Genomic DNA, 24,395 nt, shown 5'->3' with positions numbered 1-24,395 from the left:
TGTGAATTGATTGTTTCTAGGTTTTGATACCCGCTGCACTTCCCTCTCGAATTTGGTATTACGATATTGCAATGGATTTTTTTGTTTATATCTTATGTCAGTATTGTATCGATTTTATAGTTGTTGACCAAAATAAATTGTGTTTACTACTACCACTAAGGCAACCAAGACAGCAAAAGCAGAAGAGTTTGGTTTATTTTGATAAAGCTGTGGAGAAATTGACAGAGAAACGAGAAAATGGCAGTGCAGTCCTGTCTCTGAAATGAGGCCATAGAGCACAAACTTTGTATAGGATTTATGATGATTCCTTGGATGTCGTCCCTTCTCCTCTAGGGGGAGACCCTTCTCATTGGGCCATGGAGGTGAGGAGCTACCCAAAGGTCCCCCTGGAAGTGGTATTCAGCCGGAGGATGTCATTGGGAGGGATTCCGCCCCCAACCCGAGGAACAGCCCCCTATGGTAGTAGGAACGACTATCCCGGGAGAACGTAGTATTCAAACCCTCCACCCATACCTAATGCCCTGCCAAACCCATGGAACCCATAATATGTTTCAACCTATGGGTTCACCTAACCTCTATCATCCATTCACCTCTATATACTGTTGTTAGATTGCAAGCACTGAGACGGGGAAAAGGAGTAGGAACTCTGTGGATCAAAATAATGCAACGAGTTGGCCACGTGGAGGAAAGAAGATTGAAAGGCCCGGGAAAATGAAGAAGGATTTGAGCCCCAATGCCAACCATCAGTGTCCAACCACTATAAAAGGGGGATGGACTAAGGAAAGTGGAAAGAGTCCAGGGGCCAGAGAGGCAGAGCCATGAAATCCTGCTTGTGCACGCAGCACCTGATGCGTGAGACTGAACGTCCCGGATGAGCAGAGGAGGAGAGAACGCTGGTGGTCGGCAGCATTCGGCAGAGGAAGGACCCGCTGGAGCAGACCCGTGCAGAGAGACGACAAGCAGGCAAGAATAAGGAAGCAGCCGAGGACGCTGTCGCTGCCATGCCAGAAAGCATAGACACCGGAGAGGCTGCACAGAAAGCCTGCTGTCCCAGGAAGACCCGGGGACGTGCCATAACCCCAAAGAAGGTAACGGGTGACACAAAAGAGCCAGAGGGGGCACAGGGAAGTGGGTGAATCCCACTCCTACTCATCACAGGAACTGGGTCAAAGCCATACGCGACCAAGGAAGGGTTGAGGTCCCCTACTGCCAATGTGAAATTCAAGAAGCAAGTTATCTTCGTTGTGGCAGGGCCTCGCAGGGCCTCGCAGGGAAGTGAACCAGGTCTGCTGAACTACTGTAACAGAGAAGTACAGGTCTGTGAACCGCACCCGTAAAAAGGAGAAGAAATATAAGTCCTCTTCATCGCTGTACTTGGCAAGCGAGGAAGCCGAGTTAGCACATCCGAGAGAGCCGAGGTCTGGGACCCACAGATCAAGTCGGAGTGACTGGAGTATTGTTATTTTCTTTGGGACCTGGCTTGGCAGGAGAGTAAACCAACTTGGCCCAGAACTAAGGGAACTAGAGATCAGAGGGAGGGAGTCATTGCCACTGGTTGTATTTAATTGTGACGCTTGAGAAGGGCCTGGGGAAGGGTGTCAATCCCACAGCCTTCGTGAACTGTGACAGAGATCCTGAGAATGGCCAAGGGAAGGGAGACATTCCCCATACCATGGTGAAACTGCAAACCATGACGGACCAGGGGAAGGAAGCCATACCCCTAGTTTTGTGTACCGTGAAGCAAAGCAAAGGAAGGCACAGGGAAGAGAGTCATTCCTCTGGCACTGTGAACATATTGAGGGCAAGATACCTGGAGAAGGGAGGCATTCTCCAGGAACCCACTAGTGCAGTAACACATGTTTGAGTTGGATCTTTATCTTTTGAGTTTGGACTGAGAACTCTACAGCACCACAAGCAGGAACTTTGTTTTTTATCTTGGAAAGGAGCCGAGACCTAGAGGAAGGGAGTCATTCTCCCAGGCTCAGTTCCCACCTGCCGATTGGAACTATGATCCATTGTCCAGAAGAAGGGAGCCATTCTTCTCAACTAGGAGGATCCACTACCTCTTTCATATTTGCTACAAGTGAGAGGGACAGAAGTAGCTGTTTTGACACCCAATGGTGAACTCTTTTCATTTACTTGACAGAATCTTGAGTTCTTTAGTTGAGGCAGGGAAACCCTTTTAGGGTTAGGGAGGGATGGGTTTCCTCATTATTTTGGATAAATAAAGGTTTATGCCACCTGTGTGCCAGTCTCCTCCTTTTGTACCCTTACTAATTTTACACAATGATTTTAATACAGAAAAAACTGGATACATTTAGTCGGTTACATTAACAATGAACTTTCTAACAGAACATCCTCAGATCTTGAGGGGCGCTGTTTAAATGTGCTATGCTAGGCCTGTGCAATTGTGCTCTGTAAACCTGCGTGACACAATTGCTACCCGCAGCAGATCACTCCATCATACGTTTCGAGCCCCGGCCTTGTGACAAGCACCCACTTGTCCCTTATTTTGGTTCTCTAGCAACAATACCTTGCCCTTACGTGTGATGTATGATGTGTCACTGGGCATGCTAGTGTCCTGTGCAGAGATTTATGACACAACCACACAATCCTATTGGCTTCCCGATATCTGCCAACCAATCAAGCTTGCCCGTAGCCCTAACCCTAACCTCCATGTTGGTGTAGGTCTTTTGGGAGAAAGGACCCTGCACTGAGTCTGACAGGGTTCATGTAACACTGGTTCTTAGAGAGGTAATATAATTTTCCTTGGCAATGTAACAAGTCCCGGCAGGAGAGCAGACAAAGGAAGGGGGAGCCTGTGGATGCTTCCTGTTATGTCATGCAGGACTTCCCCACCCAGAGGCAGGCAGGGCACTGCACCACATAACCTATAACTGATGTAGAACTGGATGACTTACAGCCTCTTGTGCCTGAACGGTCGCTAGACTGAAAACCTGGTCTGCAACCCTACTAAAATAACAAACGTGCCATTCAACTGACCTCCATTTAAGGGCACTACTCCCTCCCCAAACCAGTGTTGACTGTCATGAATTTGGAAGCCACTTTTTTCTGACTTTCAGTCTGTGAGTGTCATCAGAGGCACCTACTACCAACAACATTGTAGAATCTCCCCTTTCCTTGAGTTTGACCATGAAGCAGCTGTTGCCTATGCACACGTCTTCTCCATGCTGGACTACTGTAATGGCCTATATGCATGGTTGCCCAAAAGTATCCTGAGGAATCTACAATTGGTCCAAAATAGAGCAGCAGAGATGGTTTTGACCTTCAAAAGCAGGAATGACATCTCACGTCTCCTGAAACAGCTCCACTGGCTTCTCATGTAACATAGGGTGGAATTCACATGCCTGTTGATGCTTTACCAGACATTGTGGTGCGATTGCCCGAATTGCCTCAAGGAGGAACGAAGATAGTTCTTAGCATCTAGAAACATTAGACCAGCATGCACTGGCCCCCTTTACCTACCTATATCAAAGCGGATGGCAGAGGGAGTGTCAGATGCTGTGTGATCGGCCCTAACATCTGGAACAAACTGACCCCGAACGTCAGTCTTCAGTAGTTTCAGGAAAGAACTAAAATCACACCTCCTTAAAGACCTACCAATGGCGGCTTTGGATGTACTTGACAAGCAATCTATGATCAACAGGGTGCTATCCAATGGTTATGGATGATCACACTGTAAGTCCTGATCCTGCTTCCACCAGAGTGGATTATAACAGATCACGACATCCATTTACTGAACCCAGAAAGTTGCCCTCTGAATCTTGGCACCTCTTTGTCTTGCTCTTAAGTATCTTGTGTTGTTAACTCTACTGCCACCCCAAGCACTTTTCACCTTCCACTTAAATATCTCAGGTAGTTGGTGTTTCAGGAAAGCAACCTCGAATTTATGCAAGTAGTGTGTCCCCAAACCCTTTCTATTTCACATCACCTGTGGCTTGCCTTGATTGGCAGTCTTCTGCCCTCGCTGCCCCCTCTTGCCTGCTGTGGACCTCTGAAGTGTTTTTTTCTGTACTGTATGTGGTGTTTAAAGCATGAAAAATAAATGATTTCGATTGTACTTGATGTCTCAGTAGCAAGTTCAGAATTGCATGCCATCTCTGAAGGTCGGGTTGCTTTGTCTCTTGTTGGCGACAGTGGAGGAAATTTCCTTGTGGCACACCTTTAGAGTACTTAGACCACTTACAAACCCTTTAATTAAACAGTTGGATGACCAAAAGTGTAGACAGGTAATCAGTCGGACTGGAGCCAAGTGATATGATATCCTGCGAGGATTGAGAAGGATTTTAGTTTTCTTAAATTTGGTAATGAGACAATCTACTACTGCTTTCTGTAGATATATCACACTATAATTTGCATTTTACGCCAATATTTAAATTATTTTCATGCTGAAGCTGTAGTTCTTTCATGTCATATTTATTAGTTATATAATTATTTCTCTTTCTTTCTTTTGCAGTTTTGGCCACTGTTAATTTCCAAAAGAAGGAGAACTTTCTCTTTTCCTATCTTGAAACACTTCAGGTAAGACAGCCACTCCCCAACTTGACTGGCAATAGGACAGTTTAACCATCCCAAGGCAACTGTCCGGTGACAGATAGGTGGAACTAGTCCACTCCTCGGAAGTGATCATGTTAATAACTGATCATGTGAGAATACCACACTAATAATGTCAGTCGGGCCAGCAGGAGGTAAACCCCCATAATAATGACTGGATTCCGGTTCTGCAGGAGTTTAAGACAATAGAAGTGACACCAATCCTATCATACTGGGTCTAGCTACCATATGAATGGCCCCTTTCCTTCCATGATTGATTGTGATACCTTAGGAGGTGCACCATTCCTATCATGAACAATGGGTATACCATAGGAAAAGTCGTTCCGGCCACGAGTGATGACTACACCATAGGAGTTACACCATTCCTGTCCTGAACTATGGCTACATCATAGAAACTATCCATTCCTGCCGTGAACGATGGCAGTACCGTAGGAAAATCAATTACTGCCATGAACAAAGCCTGTACCACAGAAGCTACACCATTCCTGCCCTAAACGATGGCTATACCATAGGAACCTGACATTCCTGCCATGAAAGATGGCAGTACCATAGGAAAAGCCATTCTTGCCATGAACAATGGCTGTACCATAGAAACTAGCCATTCTTGCCACGAACGATGACTGTACCATAGGAAAAGCCATTCCTGCCATGAACGATGGCTGTACCATAGGTATTAGCCATTCCTGCCATGAACCATGGCTGTACCATAGGTATTAGCCATTCCTGCCATGAACGAAGGGTGTACCATAGGAAAAGCCATTCCTGCTATGAACGAAGGCTGTACCATAGGAACAGCCATTCCTGCTATGAACGAAGGCTGTACCATAGGAAAAGCCATAGGAAAAGCCATTCCTACCATGAACAATGGCTGTACCCTAGGTATTAGCCATTCCTGCCATGAACCATGGCTGTACCATAGGTATTAGCCATTCCTGCCATGAACGATGGCTGTACCATAGGAAAAGCCATTCCTGCCATGAACGATGGCTGTACCATAGGTATTAGCCATTCCTGCCATGAATGATGGCTGTACCATGGGTATTAGCCATTCCTGCCATGAATGATGGCAGTCCCATAGGGTAAGCCATCGCTGCCATCAACAATGGCTGTACTATAGAAACTAGCCTTTCCTGCCATTAACAATGATGGCTGTCCCATAGGAACTAACCATTCCTGCCATGACCAATGGCTGTACTTAGGAACTAGCCATCCCTGCCTTGAACGATGGCTGTACCATAGAAATTAGCCATTCCTGTCATGAATGATGTCTGAGTAAATAAGGGAGGGCTAGGGTTGCTTAGCAGTGGTTAGTGTGGGTTATGCCCATGCACTGTTTTGTAACACGAAAAAAGGGGGTAAACCACCCAGAAAGCATATTGGTATATCCGAGCGTGTTTAATGCTCATGAGAGATAAAATGAACTGAAGTGTCTCAGACGGTAAGGAGAGCAGAAAAAATGGGTTGCATCCTGTCACTAGCCTAGAAGGATTTATGTGATCCGACCGCGGCTGATTTTCCAGCGGCCGGAAGGTTAGCATGAGAAATGTGTGAACCACCAAAGGTTCTCACATTTCCCATGTGAACACACATACACAACCCCTACATACCCATACCCCCACCCACAACACACCCACGACACCCCCCTCACCCACACCCTCAACACACCCCACCCACACCCCCAACATAAACATACCCTACTTACCTTTTTCTTCATGCTGAGTCCCTGCGGCGCCAGTTCCCTTTCACTTCTGTGATCGGGAACTGGCGCCGCAGGGTCCTTTTTTTTTAAACGGGGCTGCAGGGGTTTCCCCCGCAGCCCCTGCTCACTATACTGTAAAGTCTAGTGAGCGGGGTGTTGCGGGGGACACCCCCGCAGCCCCTGTTTTTTTAAATTAATTTTTTTCCGGGTGTGCTGCAAGGGTGTCCCCCGCAACACCCCGCTCACTGTACCACACAGTATAGTGAGCAGGGTGTTGCGGGGACGCCCCCGCAGTTTATTTTTTTTATACTTACCTACAATGCTACCACCAAAGGTTCGAACTTTTGGTGTTCGAACTTTTGGTGGTAGCATTTTTAGGTCTTTTTGTACATGCAAACTTTTAGGTATGATAAAAACGTACAATACCGACTAGGAGCCAGATTTCTCCTTCTAGGTAGACTATAAATATTGGAATACTTAGAAAATCTGGTTATGAATCTGAGAATCAATTTAGGACAGAGAATGGGGGGTGGCAGAGAAGGTTCTATCTATCCCTACCTGTCTACAAACCTTTCCTAGGCAGTGCTGGTGTGCCGCCTGTCTAACAGTGGATAAAGTAAGAGAAAGGAAAAACCAACTGCTAATTGCTCAACTCTTTGTTCCCCTAATTTAGTTATGAGTCACTGTATGGCAACACAGATGCTAGATTCTTAGTAAGTGATCGTAATTTAGACAGGGAAAATAGCATGAAGACTTACTTCTTAGAAATTTTAAATATTGCGAGATAGGGGTAATTCTCGAACAGTATTATGGCAACAGTTGCTTTACTGGCCAGTACTGAGGGTGAATATGGCCCTAGTAAAATTGACCTCTAACTACAGTGCTAAAAACGTGTTGTGAAGACTAAACCCGGGGAATAGACATCATGGTTTCTAAGTCTCCCCGTGGTTGTTACGTGAAATGTAGCAGGACCCTTCCTGCCGTTTCCACGTGTGTGTCGACCGGTTTCGGTGGGCTATATAAATAATGCCACCTACTTCAGGACAGTCTCCTAACTAAGTTGCAAGGAATATCTGCTTTAGAGGAGTGGTTGTATTTGCATTAACCACTCTAAATGTCCAAAGTGCAAATGTCATTTTGAAACTGTCTCACCTCAGACTGGTTTTGTAGATACATTCAATCTGGTCCTATGAAAAATCAAAGGAAACCGTATCACTACTAGTACCACTAGTGTACATATTGTATTAATCTCTTTAGTAATTTGTAACAATGTGGAGCATGCTCACCTTTAGAAAAGGAATACTCACAGGTCACACCTGTGACTCCGGTTCAGGGTAATGTGTATATTGAATGTGGTGGGTCACACAACTGGACCGCCTATGGAGGAAGTCATAAGAAGCGCTATGTTAGTCCGAACTTTTACACATAAAGCTGTGTTGATCAAATAGTTGTGCATACTTCTGAAAAGGCTTTGTGCCTTGGAAGATGAAATAATAGATAAATGCTCGAGAGCAGGCATCTGTTATAGCTATATTAGTGCCTGGTAATGCAACTGCAAGTTTAATTTGATGCGTGACATGCCTCGGAAATTGTTGCATGTGGAGCTGACTCCATGAACAGTCAGCAATAGTTTGGGCAGCCCTTGCGGGTTGTGTGTAATCACATAAGGTTTCTAGATTTAAGGCAAATAGTATCCAGTATAAAGTCTCCCATCCATAGCGGTAAGTTAGTAGATTAGTCACGTTCGATTAGTGATTGGCATCCAAGGTAGACCGCTGTCCCATTGTATTTACGTGGGATCTTAATACCCTATTATAGAAAATGCTCCTCGTGGATTGCCGGGGGATGCAAACAGTGCATGCAGACGATCGGAGAAAGTTCTGTGCGTTCATGCTTAGAGGTGCTCAGCGTGACATTCATGCGCAGGTGTTAGGAAAGATTTCGATTTATGTGTAATTTTTCCCTCTAGTTGCGAACCCCCCAACTTTTTGCTGTTATCTGACCATCCTAGCCGGACTTTTGCCAGTGGAGCCCAGCCTTATGCTGTACTCCGCCGGGTTTTCGCTCACTTTGTGATGGGGAAACTGACATCCCCTTAAAGACAGTCAGTACTGGGAGACTTTTTTCCCTTAGTCTTTCACTTTGTTGCCAGTTTTTAGCAACATGTTATAAGTGCACAAAGTACCTTACAATACAGTGCGCTGGGGTCTTCCTTTCATTTTTAAGGTCCTAGAGACTGTCAAAGGATTTTTCGGTAGGAGTACAGATGTGCCTTGGACAGAGGTGGTGGCAGCTGTTATTTTTCATATATTTTTAACCCTTTCGTGTGGTCCATACCACGTTTACCGCGTTTGGCCCAGGATAGTGGCTTGGACCCAAAATGGCCATTCCACAAGGTCCTTGGTTGTGTCCCTTTGCCTTCCCCAGGTCAAGCAGACCCAGGGAAAATCCTTATTTGATCATGCAGATCCCTGCGCAAAACGAAGCTTTTGTGGGCTTCTGTATGCCTTGTGTGTGTGCCCCGAGGATGTGGGCTGGACTGTCTAGTTCCAATTCGTATCCTGGGTGCCAGGATGTCTGGTGTGCTGGGAATGACTGGTCTGTGATTGGTCCATGTATGGATTGGCTGTATGTGAGCAGATCTCTCAATGGGTGCTCTTTGTTTTGGCGCGAAGAAGATTCTGGATAAGAGAAGGCTCCTTACACCCATACCAGGTCGATCTTTTGAGTTCTCACCGAACCTGGGATGGAGCCAAGTATTCTGAAACCAAGAAGCATAGCAGAGGAACCGCTGGTGACCCGCTGGAAGGTTTGGCACCCTGAGTCTGCTGTCGTCCTGTTGGAGCCCTGTTTCTGATCGAACTTGGAAGGTCTGCAAAGGCACTTCGCCCCATTGCAATATTCTTGGCACCCCCACCTTAACCTGTAAGCAAGCCTTTTCAGAAGTGTTCCTGGATAGCCCATTGAACTGAGCAGCTTGCACGGGACCCTTCTCCTGGAACCGCTGCTCTCTCAAGTTGACACTTGAGCATTTGGAGACTGTAAACTCTGGGTATAAGGCACTCTCCTGCCGTTTTGTACACCTAGCATTTCTAGGTCTGGAATTAGGAGAATATGCCCAAACCCAAGCAAACACGGTCGCTGTGTTGCCCAGCTGTGGTGACAAACTTTGTGGGTGCCTTGCTGCCGTGCCCCCTGTGCCCTCAGATCTGCTGCAGTGGAATTGGCCTGGTCCCTTCATCAGGAGCGCAGAAATCGCCACTGTCCCACCACTGAATCATCCCTGGAACGCAGCCCCTGAGAGCCGCACAATTGCAGAATTTGAACTTGTAACCGAAGTTGACTCGACGGCCGAAGTTTGGTCCGGAGTGCACAAAGGGTCGGTGAGTACTTGTAACCCTTACCAGTGGCCCCTGGCACATCCATCCATTTTTACGCACAAGTGTCCCCTGAGGGCCACTCTCCTTTATCGAGGTAGCCTGTGCTACCGAGATATTCCCAACTCTTGGATCCTGTTCTGCTCTTTTGGGGGGGCCCTCTTCAAATAGTGGGAACTATTTCATCACCGCCTCACCCGCCTTCCTGAGCTGCCACAGCCCCTGCAAGAGACCCTGTTTTTGGCCCAACCGCACAATCGCGTGCATCAGCACCGAAAGTACTTTTGAGCACAAGGCTCCTCTCATCGTAGGGATTGGACTGCCTCTTAGTTAGGGTTTGATAAGTGAAGGACTGCCTAAACGTTATTTGCACTGTCTGCTCCCTTTCTTCACAGGTTGTGGACCCTTACTGTGCACTATTCCTTTAGGCCATTGGTAACTGTATATATGTTTACTAGTAGTGTTGTGTTGATTTAGTTATTACTGCTATTTGCTTTGTGTTTGATTTAAAAGGCCTTTAATAAATGTATATGTATTTTTGATATATACACCTGACTGAGAGTAATTTGTAGTGTTGTTTACTGTGTGTGCTCATTGTAGGCTTTCAATCACTCTCACCCCTCCTGAGACCTAGCCTTGACCGCCGCCAATGCTACCTTGATTGGTCTGGCTTGTCCAGAAGGTTACCCTGTTCCAATAAACTAGTTTGGCCTTCTGAACCCCTGCCCACTAGGTCAGAGTTCAGAAATCCATCTTAACAAATTGGTGGCAGCTATGGGATAGGATCGAAGGTACCCAGTGTTGCGGATTGGTAAAGGTACTCAGATTACACTTACACAGGACACATAGTGACCTTAGTACTAAAGTAACAGTAAAGGCTGACGACCTATCTTAAAACATGGAAACAATTACCAACATAACCTTGAATGCTTCCAAGTCAGAAACATTGAGAATGATGTGCACTGAGAGAGGCTTACCTGCTCAAGGTACAAAGAGTGAAATGATCCAGAGGATCATGGATTGGCAAGAGTTGCAGCTCTCACTAACAGAACTTTCGCTGCACTTGTCCATGGTGCCCATGATGACAGAGACGATGTGTTGTCCCACGTTTCCTCTGCTAGCTCTGATGCTGATGCCATGCTTGAATTCAAAAGCACTAGCCCAGAAAAGTGAGTAAATTAAATTTAAAAAAACACCTTTTCGTTTGCTCAGATAATGTTATCGGCTTACCCGTGAGCGCAGATGTCTCATTTATCTTGTAGCCATGTCGGAACCTTCCACGGGTAACCTTTGACTGAAGAACCAGTGTTGTTAAGTATACTGTTGTTATGTTTACTGACGACGCATGCTTTGTTGTGCCTCGTTATTCTGCTAATGCTATTGTGAGATGGCAGGGGCGCCATCTTTTAGTGGAGTAGTTACTGATATATCAATGCGGGGAGCCTCATGTATGTATGTATGTATGTATGTATGTATGTATGTATGTAGCAATGATTGTTTAATCAAAGAATTATCTTAATTTCCAACACAATTGCTGTTTGAGGGGCTGCGCAGACGGGATGTTTGTGGTAATCTGTCTAGATTAAAGAAATTGCTCAGATACTAAGCAGAAAACTATTCCAGAAACAAGGCAGAGCCAAACCAGAGCAAATAAAATTAGTTAAATTGAATTAAATTAAACCACTAAACCAGACTGGATACGGCAAGGGCGCCATTAGAAATTGGGTCAGAAAACATAATGTTTTCCCCGCGAAATGAATGGCAATGTGGCCATGACGGCAGATACAGAACCGACAACACACCGCTGCAAGCCCAACTCATACGACAACAGAGCTCCAAGAAGTGCAAAACAGTGCCTTCTTCAAAGCCCTCCTGTTACGTTCCATAGATCATGCCCATTTACTTAAAGGTATAGTTACAAAGATAATATTAAAGTGGTGTGGCAGTCTATATGGTAGTAAGGTTTTGCCAATTTATTGGCTCATTCAGACCATGTTGGTCAGTTTGAAGGCGGAAGATCTATCAGTGTTCCCTTTTAAGTAAGAGGGCCTGTATGTCTCCGCCTCTTGGCAGAATTGTCACCTTTTCCACAATGGTTCAGGTTAATTTGTTCTTCTTGTGGCCTTTTGTAAGAAGTGTTACACCACTCGCATCCTGCCTACAGCTGATCATGCGCTGTATGTGCTTATCCCACACTTCAATCAGCTGATTCCTGGTCTTCGGGGAAATGTACAGCAGCGCAGCTGTTTTCAAGGTAAGCCTTGTGGCCCCCTCCACTGCCACAGGCTACACTTATTGATCCGTGCTGAGGATTCTACATTGCCTAAATTATTGAGCATTTTTTTCGTGTATAGCGTGTTTAAACGCAGCCGCACACGCACTGAAGCACGTGTGTTGATACATATGTTTTTATCCTGCATTGTGCTGCGTGTGGTGTTATTCTGCCCACCGTGTGAGCCTCAGTTCTTTATTTGTGCAACCCTTGTCCCCTACAAAGATGACGGGCATGTTTTCCTTACTACTTGACTAGCCTTGCCCGGTCCCCCCACCATTGGCTACCTTGTTCTTCAACAGCCAATCTGTGGGACCGGGAGGCAGGAGCCGGCCCACTGCCTCATAGGCCCACTTCTGGGCCCCTGTCTGCTACCTGGGGTCCTTCCTGCATCCTGGCACCAAACTTTTCTACAAAGAAGCTACCAAATTCCTCTAAGGACTCCAAACAGCTTTGACTTTCACACCGTCTTAACCATGGGTTATTTCCCTCCTTCAAGACTCACTCATACCACCTTTGGACTTCCACTTCCCCTTTCTACTTGTTTCTCCTGTTCACGCACTGATTTGCTTTGTTTTAGGACCCTTTTCCTGCTTCTAAACCATCTGTGATGAATAATCTTGCATCTTAACCCAATTGTAAGTTTAAATCTTGCTGTTTTCACTTTTGTTTTAAAAGTCACATCTTGTTGTACTTTGCTACCATGCACTGCACTTTGCTTGTAACTGTCACTTCTCTGTAACTTGCCGGCCTAGTGACTTCACTGCTCTCTTTGTTACACTCCTGCCTGCCTTCCCCCCTGCTTCTCCCTCCTTTCCTCGCTACCACTCACATGGCGCTTTCTGTTTCTCCTATCTTCTCAAACTGCTTCTCTATCTACTGTCCTCCTCTTCTTACTAAGTCTGGTAGGAAGAAATTTAAAAAGGATATCCTGGCCTCCAACCCAGGTCTCCCCATCGCCGATACTTATTCCAGCGCTTCCTCCAGACAGACCCTCACCGACATCCTCTTTGTTGTTCCTTCACCAGATCTATGGACTCTTCATATGATCTCTGTGCTCTGTGCTGTCTCCTCTGGTCCCATTAGTGGTGGCACCCGCTGGGAAGTGCCCATGGATTCCTTCGACTCCTCTAAAGTCATCATTAATGTTTACCTTAATGGCACCGTCATGGTCCAAGGACCTCAGGCTAATCTCCTCCTCTTTGACAGGTGCTTCCCTCGCCTCATCAATTTCCTTTCATCTCCTGCTGCCCGGTCCTCTCCTCCCTTGGCTAGCTTGCCCTCTCTTTCCTCCTCCTCTGTCCCACCTCGGACACCTTCTCCGCGGGGCGTACCTCTGATTTGTACCCCTCCCTGGAAGGTCTTTAAGGCTAGCCACCTTCTTCATCTTGCCGATCTTAACTCTCGCTCTGCTGTCAAACACTCCTTTGACATCTGCCACCTTCTTGAAGAACTTGACCTCAATGTCCTCAGTCTTACCGAGACATGGTTCACAGCCTGCTCTTTCACGAGCTTTGGCACACTCCTCCCTGATGGCTTCAAGATACTCTCTGCACCTAGATCCTGCCGGTCCGTAGGGGGTGTAGCACTTATCTTTCCTGAGTGGATTCCTGCCTCTATCATCCCCACTCAGTCTTACTCCTCTTTTGAATGCCTTGTCTGCAGGCTATCTCTCTCCTAGCCATTCCCTTACTGTGGCTACTATCTACGACCTCCTAGTCAAATCACCTAATTTCTTTCTGAGTGGGCGGACCTCTCCTCCTCACTCCTGGCCTCAACCACCCAACGCCTCCTCCTTGGCGACCTCAATATCCATCTTGACACTCCTTGTTCATCCTCTTTACTCTTCCGTGACCTCTGTGATTCCTTCTCCCTTTCTATCCTCCTCTCTGGCCCAACTCACTCTGCAGGGCACACACTTGGTGTCTTGATCTTCTCTGACCTCCCCCTCTCCATCCCTCTGAGCACTCCTCTCTCCTGGAGCGATCACTCCCTCCTCTCCTCTCATCTCTCCCTCTCTTCCCCCCCAGGCCAAGCTACCCCAACACTGCCACCTACCTTCTCGGACATCCGTCCCATGAAGCGTGTGTCATCGCAGGCTTTTTCCGCCACCTTCTCTCCCCCGCCCCCAACTCTGGCTGACTCACATCCTGACACAGCCCTTTCTCTGCTCTACTCTTCTATTTATGATACTCTTGATGCTCCTGCCCCTGTCATGAGGATCCGTTTGAAGTCCAAAGCCAAATGCAATTCTTGGTATGACTCTGACCTAGCTACACTTAAACGTAAGTGTAGGGCGGCTGAGAGGAAATGGAGGGCTTCTTTTTCATCCTCGGACAAACTGGCCTGTCGCCTGCTTCAAAGGCAATACCGACTCTCTGTCCGCACCATGAAGAGAGCCACATCCAAGCCTGTGTCTCTGGGGCATCTAATGACTCAGCCGAACTCTTTAAAATCTGCAAGGAGCTGGCCAACCCTGCTGCAGTCTCTACCCTTCCTATCGCCTCCCAGGCTCTTTGCAGCAATGACCTTGCATCTCATTTCACCTCAAAAACCCAGGTCATACTGTCCACCCTCTCCTCTCCTCCTCTTCCTTCTCTTTCTGTGAATGCGGAACCTCCTTCAGCCAACTCCCCCCTCATTCTCTTCCTTTCCTCTTTTCTCCACCAATGAGGTTGCTAGACAAGTCCGATCTATGAAAACCTTGTCAAAACAGGTTCATCCCTATTCCTCTAAAACCATCAAGGACCACATTGATACCCTTGCTCCGACCCTTGACGATTTCTGCAACCACTCCTTTGCCTCAGGAGCCTTCCCCTCCCATCTGAAGCATTCTCTTGTGCATCCTCTCCTCAAGAAACCCACAGCTGACCCTTCTTGTCCAGCTAACTATTGCCCAATCTCCATTACTCCTTTTCTGGGCAAACCTCTGGAAAAACTGGCCATCTCTCAGCTGAACCTTCATTCTGATTCTGTTGGCTGTCTCCACGACCATCACTCTGGCTTTAGAGCTGCCAGAAGCACGGAAACTGCTCTCCTGAACATCCGTGAAGATCTACTCTCCAACCTTGACTCTAACATTCCCTCTGTCCTCATCCTACTTGATCTCTCTTCTGCCTTTGATACGGTCACCCATACCATCCTGCTCAACCGTCTCCGTGACAATCTGTGTATCGCCGATCAGGGTCTGGCCTGGCTGATCTCTTTCCTCTCCGATCGACCCTCCCAGGTCCAGTTAAGGTCCTTCCTTTCATCTATCTCCCTTTCTACCTGCGGTGTTCCCCAGGGGTCTAACCTCTCGCCCTAGCTTTTCAACCAATACCTGGCAACTCTCGCCCACTACATTGTCATTTTCGGCTCACATTTCCAGTGCTATACTGACGACACTCAACTTCTCACAGGCTTCCCTCGGCCACCTCCTCTCCTTCTCTTATCAGACCCTCCAGTTTATAGCGATTTTTTTTTTGTGCAAAAACACCCACAAAAATGTGTATTTGAAGAAAAAAAATATATTTTTTTAAAACTCAAGTGTCCAAGGGGCTCAACTCTTATTTTATGGACTCAAGAAGTGAAATTGCGCAAGCACATTTCATCACTTGAGCAAAATAAAAAGAGCAGTCCGATACACAAAGGACATCAGAATGGACGCTTCTTATATGCGCCCATTCAGATGTCCTTTTTCACTCCTTTGCGCAAATCAGGAGGCATTTCTGCGCATTTAAAAGCGTATCCCAAATTGACAAGCAAGATGCACTTTTAAATGTGCAGAAATTGTAGGCCACTCTATGCATCCACATTAAATACGTGCACGAGGGGTGCCACTACTTTACAGGGTCTTTACTGACCCTACTGACTCATGCAATACTTACATTTTTTTATTTTTTATTTTTTTAATTGTGACAGCTGCTGTCTCACTTGCATTTCTGTTTCCCAAATGGGATAGAAATGTGTTTTTTGTTGTTGCATTTTACAGTGGCAGGACCCTTAGGGGCCAGTCACAGTGAAATGCATGGGGAGCCTGTAGATCATTGTCGGGAGAGTGTTTCCAAGACAAACGTACTCAAGGTGGCTGGCCAGCGCATCATTTGCTCTACAGCTCTGCCCCGTGGAAATGCGCAGGTCACCTTTGAGATTAAGGTGGCCTGCTAATTTCCAAAAATGGCTTATCTAAAAACTGCACATCTTCTGCTCTATTTTTAGATGCCCCATTTTTTGAGGACAAAATCTACAGTTTTCTTCAAAAATTGAAAAATGGTCACAATATGTGAGAGAAAGGAGTGAGAGGGGAGTGATGGGTGAGCTGTGGCGTGGTAGGCAAGAAAGTGAAGGGAGATCAGAGGGAGAGCAGTGGGTCAGAGGGTGAAGCAGTGGGCAAGAGGGCAGAGCGGATGCAGTGGGGCGGTGGGCCAGAAATCAGAGAAAGCAGAGGCACAGAAAGTGGAAGGAACGTGGGCTCAGGAGTAGTAGTGGGCTGCAGATTGGGAGAAAGGATGAAGGAAGAGTGTGATAGATTGGGAGAAAGGATGAGGGAAGAGTGTGATAGAAAGGGAGAAAGGATGAAAGATGCAGAAGTAGCATGCAAGAATGAAGGACTGTACTGCGGGAGGAATTGGGGAGCATACAGTGTGAATTGGGAGTATGATTTGGAGTTTGGCAGCGACTGGAGAGGGCAAATTGTGACTTGGAAGTGTGACAGAGCATGTGAGTATGTGTATGACTGAGCATGAGGTTCACAAATACAAGTTGAGATGGGGAATTGGTGAGATGTGTGAGGTGTGTTGGGTGATAGAGGTGTGTGGGTGTTTGCGGGATTGGGGAACAGAGAAGGGGAATATTTTCAGCATTACAACTGATAATGAATAATAACATTAATAATATTAAAAAGGCCTGCACATTAAACCAAAAAACGTAACCAAAACAATCACTGTTCTGCCAAGCCAGAGACATCTAGGACTCTTCCTATTTGATATAAAAGATACATATATTGACAACCTGACTCTCCTGTAGCCTTGCACACAGCCTCTTTCCTGCAATGTACTAATCTTGCACCCTCCAGTCAATAATAATTGTACTGCAAAAATGCTACCATAAATAAAGGTTTGTGCTGCAAATGTTGGCATTTAATGCTGCGAAATCCTGGAGGCTCTGTCTTATCGCTGATTGCCTAACTGCCATTCAGGGTTGGTGTGCCGCCAACGATCTCTGCCTGAATGCCAGCAAGACAGAGATCCTCCTCATCGGCACACATCTCACCCTCCTTTCCCCTCAGTCTCTGGCCGTCCTCCCTTAGCTTTCCTCTGACCCCCACTTGCGAGGCCAAGAACCTCAGGGTAATCTTTTCTTTTTTTTTAAAACTCTCTTTATTGAACGATTGACGTCTCATCAACCTTCTTCAAACAGAATTACATTGCAGTGTATCATTGGAGATCTGGCGAGTGCAACATAGAGCGCAAGCATTGTCGGGAAAGGCTGACATTCAAGTAATTGAACACTACATGGACAAACATTGTTCAGCAGAGCACCATAGACACATTGAAAGGTTCACCCGCCCTCAGGGCAATCGGATAGACCCTCCCAGAGAATAGCATGAGCAGATGTCATCCCTCCTCCCACCCGGCGCATCAGTTAGGCTTGATCAATGTTCCGAGACAACAAGTAGGCGGTGAAGGGATTCCAGATATTTTTGTACCGGTTCTGCAGCCCACACAGATTGGCATATTCCTTGTCGGTATCGCTCAACCAGATGAGGTCTTTCAGCCACACATTCAACCCTGGGGTGGATGCACTCGTCCACCTCATCAAAATGCAACGCCTGGCAGCAATCATGCAGGTCGAGAGCAGCCTATGGTACTGTTTTGGTAACCGCGGAAGCCACCCAAACATGCAGGCCAGCAAGTTGTAGGGCACTGCCAGCCCCAACATCTCAGACATAGTTTCTACCACTCCCTCCCAGAATGAGCGCAGCTTGGTACAGGCCCACATCATGTGCAAGAAGTTGGCTGAGTCTGCATTACATCTCGGGCATGTGGCAACTCCAGAGTTATGAAACTGGTGCATGCGGGCTGGAGAGAAGTACACTGTATGTAGCTTCTTAAGCTGAATCAGTTGTAGGCGGATATTGAATGCCCCCCTATGTGAACTATCGCAGAGCACCGCCCACTGTTTGTCTGTAAGGGGCGTCCCTGCGTCTTCCTCCCATTTCTGTTTACATTGAATACATCGAAGGCGAGAGACGGCCTGCCAAATCAATGGATTTCTGGAGCAAGCTACCACTATCGGTGGCGGGCAGAGCAGGACTCCTTAAAATGGTGGCACTACCGAGACTCCTTTATTTCTTCACCAATGTCCCGTACAACATCTCACAACCGTTCTTTAGGGACCTAAATTAACTCTGCAGAAAATTCCTATGGGCAGAAGGTAGACACAGAGTCACCCTGGAAACTATGCAAAGGCCGTACGACAGAGGTGGCCTCAAGGTCCCTAACTTTGAACTCTACTACATAGCCGGGCAACTGAAACATGTGATCCAGTGGATGGCGGACAACGTCACAACTGACACGCGCCTCCTGCTGCCCACAAACTTCCAAAAGCTACTCAGAGACCTTCTCTGGACTGAGTCAGGATCAAAACACAGAGACTCATACTTAATCCAACTCGGAACCCAGATATGGAAGCGAGCCTGCAAAGCCACCGGATTAGCAGACCCTTACTCCCCACAGATACCGATCAATGTGCTAATGACATCCAGGCCCGACGACCGGAAGGTGATCAGGCACACATGGGAGACATACGGGGTTGCCACCCTGGGAGACCTGGTAGACGACCAGGGTATCCTCACGTTCACTGAACTCCAGAAGTCCACCGGCTGGACAGTTCCTCCTACACAGAGCCGTAGTAAAAGGACTTACAAATCGCTGGCAGGAAACGGAGACCCTGAACACCGGACATGAGGGCATAGAAAACCTGCTGAGTGCCGCAGAGGGAGGACATGAAACCTCAAGGCTCTACGAAACTTTACTCACCTGCACCACGCAGCGAGACCTTAGGAGCAAGAGCAAATGGGAGCTCGAACTTAACACACAGTTCAAAGACAATGAATGGGAGGCAATAACAAGCTATCACAAAAAAATATCTAGGAACGCCCGCCTGCAGCTCATACAATTCTATATACTCAACAAAGCATACCTTACCCCAGCTGTCATCTCAACATTCAGCAGGACAGACGCCGAGACGTGCCCCAAATGCCAGAAATTCTGTGTGGGGATGGCACACATGTTCTGTGGATGCCCGGCAATCCAAACATTCTGGACGCAAATCGAAGCAAGGGTGGCGGAAGCAGATATCGCATTGGACGTGCAGACACCTGAGGCTTGCATCCTAGGCTCTTACCCTAGAAGTAAAAAGAATAAGCCTCTGAACAGACTTAAGGACTTAATGTACATTCTGGCAAAATGACGAATAGCCATGGCTTGGAAGAGCCCCAGAGCCCCCAGTGTTGCAACGTGGTGGGAGGACCTCCACAGATTGACAACAGCCGAAACAGGGGCATGGGAGCTAGCACAGCGACAACAAAAGATGGACACTTCCGCAGATCTATTACAATGGGTGGCCGTCACAACAACCCTATTCTACGAGAAAGGGGACGGCACTTCCAAGGAGGACTTGGACAATCCACATTAAACCGGCATGCACAGAACAGAATGGTCTTGGTCAAGTTGGGAGGGAGGGAAAGGGGGGTTTATAATCATAACGATACTGTTATTGTTTACTTAAAAGTTGTTTGGTTTGCTTTTGAAAATTAAAAATACATTTTAAAAAAATAATAATAAATTCTGTTTACACTTCAAAGCATCCCCGGGGGAGACTGTCTGGATTAACTTGTAGAGCGCGGATACCACTCCCTTACTCCCGGGGGAACACCTAATATATTTCAGCAGCGGGGTGGTATGCAGGATTTCAGGGAACTCAGGGGACCATTTCCTGAATACAGCCCTCATTCTAAAATACTGCAACCTTTGCTGAAATCCCCCTCCCATCTTTTCTGCAAATGGCTCTTAAGTGACAAAAGTCCCACCTGGGTATATCCTCCATACTGCAAATTCCTGCTTCCCACCAGTCTTGAATAATAGCCTCATCACATGTTGTCGTCAAGGACTCGATGTTCCAAAGTGAAATACCCGGGTCGAAAGGGCGGTCTACCCCAATCCTCTTCAGGGCTCTTTTCCAAACATGCACCATACATGCGACGGGATCGAATTTACATTTATCTGCTACCTTGCCAGAGATCATCACTCCCTGGAGGGAGGACGGATATACCGAGCGTTGTTCTATGCATACGTGTGGGGGCGTCCGGGCTCCCGGCATCCACATTGATGCTAAGAACAGCTGGGACGCCAGAAAATACAGCTCCACATCCGGTGCGCCAACTCCCGCTTTGTCCCAGGGCAGGGTCAGTGTTTCCCAGCTAATACGAGGGCTCCTTCGGGTGCCAAGCTAACCTGATTAGTAGGGCCTGTACCGCCCCAATGTAACCCACCCACGGCCACACTGGGATGTTCTGAAAGACATATTGAAACTTGGGGATTACTATCATCTTAGCAACCGCGATCCTACCCAATAGCGAGAGGGGGAGCCTGCACCATCGTTCCACACTTGCTCTCAGGGTATGTAAATATTTAACATGATTGTCATCTAGCAGTGTTCAAGCCTCTCTACTCACCCGCATTCCCAGGTATGAACCGCCAGCTGCTCCCAACTATATCCCTCAGTGTTTGAAGGCTGTGTGGTAGGGGAAATAAAGTGGATTTAGCCATGTTGACCCTGAGATCTGAGGCCTCACCAAACCTCGTCACTTCCTGCGTCAGGGGAGCCAGATTATTAGCGGGATCCTTGAGATACACGATTGCATCGTCAGCATACAGTGATATCAGCTCCCTAACCCCCTCGCCCCCATCGCCAGACCCCTATCTCCATGAAATCTGCTCAGCCGGGCTGCCATTACCTCAATTGCCATAGCAAAAAGTAAAGGCGAGAGCAGGCAGCCCTGCCGGGTCCCCTGCCCAGCATGAAGAGACGAGATTGCGTGCCCCCAATGCTGATCTGAGCACTTGACCCGGCATACAGGAGCTGCACCACGGAGAGGTAATACTCTGGGACCCCCAAATAATGCAATACTTTGAATAGGTAGTCCCATTCGACAGAATCAAATGCTTTTCCACGTCAAGCAGTGCCACCACTGCTTGTACCTTGGGGTCGATCTGGGCTAGTATTGCGAACAAACGGCATAGGTTCAACAAGGTCGACCTCTCTGGGATAAACCCAGACTGGTCTTTGTGTCTAATATGCAAGACATGCGGGAGCAGCTGGTCCGCCAACACATTAGCGAATATTTTCGTGTCCAGGTTTAGCAAGGATATCGGGCAGTACGAGGAACAGTCGAGGGGGTCTTTATCCAGCTTCAGAATTAACGTTATCACTGGTTCGCGCATTGTTGAGGGGAGATGTCCCACTCTCAGACCCTCTTCCCATACCGCCATCAAATGCTGGGCTACTTCGGGGCCACACGCCTTATCAAATTTGGCGGTGATCCCATCTGTGCCTGCTGCTTTGGTAGAAGGCAGGGCACGCACCGCAGTGAGAATCTTGTCAACTGTGATATGCATTTTCAGGGGCTATTCGGCCGCCACGCTAAGTTTCGGCAGGTTCCCCTCTCCAATATAAACCTCAAGCTCCGCTTTTGGCAGTGTTCCTCGTGAAATGTATAAGGACTCATAAAAGTGGCGAAAACCATCCGGTATCGCTTCTGGTTGTGCTACCACCTCTCCTTCCGCCATTCTCAATGCTGTTATTTCCCTACAGCCCCTTTCTTGCCTAACCATTGCCGCCAGTAGTCTGCCCGGCCGGTCCCCCTCGCCGTATCTACGGGCCATGGCCAGTCGGGCCAGGTATTTAACCTCCTGTGCCGCTTGATCATTGAAACGGTCAAGCGCTTCCCTTAGTTTAGCCAGTGAACCCAGCTCACTCCCACTCCCATCTCTTAATTTCTAGCTCAGTGTCATCTAGCTGCCGCTAGATTTGTTTTATCACACCCAGTTCCAAGGATAGACGCTCACCTCGGAGAACCACCATGAACGCCTCCCAGATAGAGCTCATCTCGGGCACATTGCCCAGGTCCTCGCTGAAATAGTCCTTGACCATGCTATGGATCTTGCTCTTAAATACTATGTCAGACATTTCTGCAGGTTTGAACCTCCGCGAGGGACGGGGCCTTTCCTGATCTGGGCACAATGACTGGGGAGTGGTCAGAGAGTGTTCTTGGAATCGGCACACAGTCGACAGTTCGATGCGCCAGGCGAGGGCAGGCCTGCACCGTCAAGTGATGTGATTACTCCCTCCCCTCTGGCCTTAGCAACCTCCACACATCCCCCAGCTACAGCTCGTGTATACCGCCCAGGACTGCCTCTGCTGCCCTGGAACGTCATCTCACCCATGATCTCTTTCTCTAGGGGTCTAGCGAGACATTGAGATCGCCTGCCCATACAATGTTGGCATGCAAGTATTTGTGACATCTGTTTAATAAAGTCTCGAAGAACCCAAGATCATCCACGTTGGGACCGTATATGTTGACACTTGTAATCAGCGTGTTACCCCAACACCCTGAGACTGACATCTCCCCTGCGGGTCGATCACTGAATCCTTCGTGCGGAATCCCACCTACTTATGCACCAGCATCATTACCCTGCTGAATACGCTGAGTAAGAGGTGTAGTGTTTGCAGTTTCCCCAACTTCTGACAACCCCCTCGTTCCCCTTTCCCACCCAGTCAGTTTCTTGTAATAGAATCACTTTGGCTCAATGCCGTTCACAGTACTGAATCACCTTGCAGGCCTTACGTGGATTATTAAGTCCCTGCACGTTCTAGCTAATCACTTTCCTCGTCATAGCTGGGGTGCGGACTATATGTGAAGGCATTTCCGACCCACCCACTCCCCCAGGTTATACACCAGCTATTGAGCAGTCCATGAGACATGAATCTTTTTTAACCAACTTGAGCCAACTTCCCCTTCCTGCCCGCCCCCAACTTGCAGTGACCTGTACTTCCCACCCAACCACATTTCCATGGGTCACAGCCCGGGGGCGCCAGACACCGCCACCCAAGCAACCTCTACCACTTCGGACCTCGAGGGGAGAGCCTCGAAACATTTTCAGCAAGCGATTTCATAACCCATCAGGGAAACCCTGCAAACAACAACAATATAACCAGTAGTCCTGTTGACCCAGCTCATGAGCGGCTCGGAGGCGTCACCCCTCCGCTTTCCCACCACCTGCACCATGCTCGTAGATCTCAACAGCTCACTTCGGCAGGGATTGAAGAAATTTGTGCACTATACCGGGGTCGGTAAAAAATATTTGTTTGGCCTCCATGTTGGACACATAGTTTTTGCTGCTAAGAAAGAGAGGCGGGCCTTCTGGACTGACAGGGAGAATTCTGGGTAAAAAGAAACTCTGGTATTCTCATAGGTAAGGTCCCCAAGTTCCCTTGCTCGGCAGAGTATGGTGTCACGGTCCTGATAGTTTCGTGTTATTATCGGGTGGGGGTTCTGGCCCGGTCTTGGGGTGAACTGTGACACCCTGTGCGCTCTCCACTAGGATTTGGGAGGGCAGCGGGGGCCCCTGCACATCCTTGATGAAGTTTTTCATGAAGACCTCCATGTTCTGTTGCAAGATCGACTCCGGAATCCCCACCACTCGGATGTTATTTCTCCTTGACCTCACTTCAATATCTTAATTTTTGTCTTTGACAGCCTTCACCTCGCTTCGCAGCTCCCGGATCTCTTGTGTCGTCTCGTTACTGGTGTCCTCCAGTGCAGTCATGCAGAGCTCGACCTCGGAGGTTCTCCCGGTCTCTTTATCAATGCACTCCTGCATCCTGTCAACTTTATACGCCATCCCGTCCAGCTTGTTGTTAATGGATGCAAAACCCAACCTCATCTCTGCCAGTACTTGACCATGCTCTGATGTCGGAGTGCTCTCACTCGTTCCTGCCACTCCCTCTGCTTGGATCGATGGGGTCGACTTGTCTGATGCTTTTCGGGACGCCATCATCCTATCGCTCTCCCTGTGCAGACCTTCTTTCTGGGTGAATGGCAAGCGAGATTGTCGCTTATTTCCCTGAGCCATATAGCACTCTATGGGGCTCGCTGCTGTGTTCCCCCGGCGTGGGCTCCGTGCAGAAGTTAATATACTCCGGGCGGATCCCCAGCCCCCATTCAGCCCTCTATCCACGCCCTCTATGTTGGTTCCAAACCTTCTCTTCAGGTGTTGACTAGGCCGGGGGGGGCCACCTCCCACCTTCTTATGTTCCGGTTGGATGACAGTACAGTTATGAGTCACTCACACTGGTCAGGCCTCAACCCGGAGCTCTATTACATGTCCCTGTGGCCCGTGCCCTGTAGCAGCAGCTCCCGCCGGGT

The 24,395-nt window shown here is 47.9% G+C and overlaps 1 protein-coding gene across 3 annotated transcripts in view; it reads left to right on the top strand.

Annotated features, from left to right (window-relative positions):
- GLB1L2 (galactosidase beta 1 like 2) overlaps nt 1-24,395 on the top strand; it is a 779,452-nt gene that overhangs the window by 360,655 nt on the left and 394,402 nt on the right. For all 3 annotated transcript variants that reach the window (XM_069614109.1, XM_069614108.1, XM_069614110.1), the window contains one exon: nt 4,478-4,542. In XM_069614109.1, the coding sequence (XP_069470210.1) occupies nt 4,478-4,542 (65 nt within the window). The remainder of the gene's footprint in view (nt 1-4,477; nt 4,543-24,395) is intronic.

Source organism: Ambystoma mexicanum, chromosome 9 (assembly GCF_040938575.1).
Source record: "Ambystoma mexicanum isolate Mex_15411 chromosome 9, UKY_AmexF1_1, whole genome shotgun sequence".
In the NCBI taxonomy this organism is placed as follows: Eukaryota; Metazoa; Chordata; class Amphibia; order Caudata; family Ambystomatidae; genus Ambystoma; species Ambystoma mexicanum.
The sequence above is the reverse complement of the archived record's forward strand: the minus strand, read 5'-3'. Positions and strand labels throughout refer to the sequence as shown.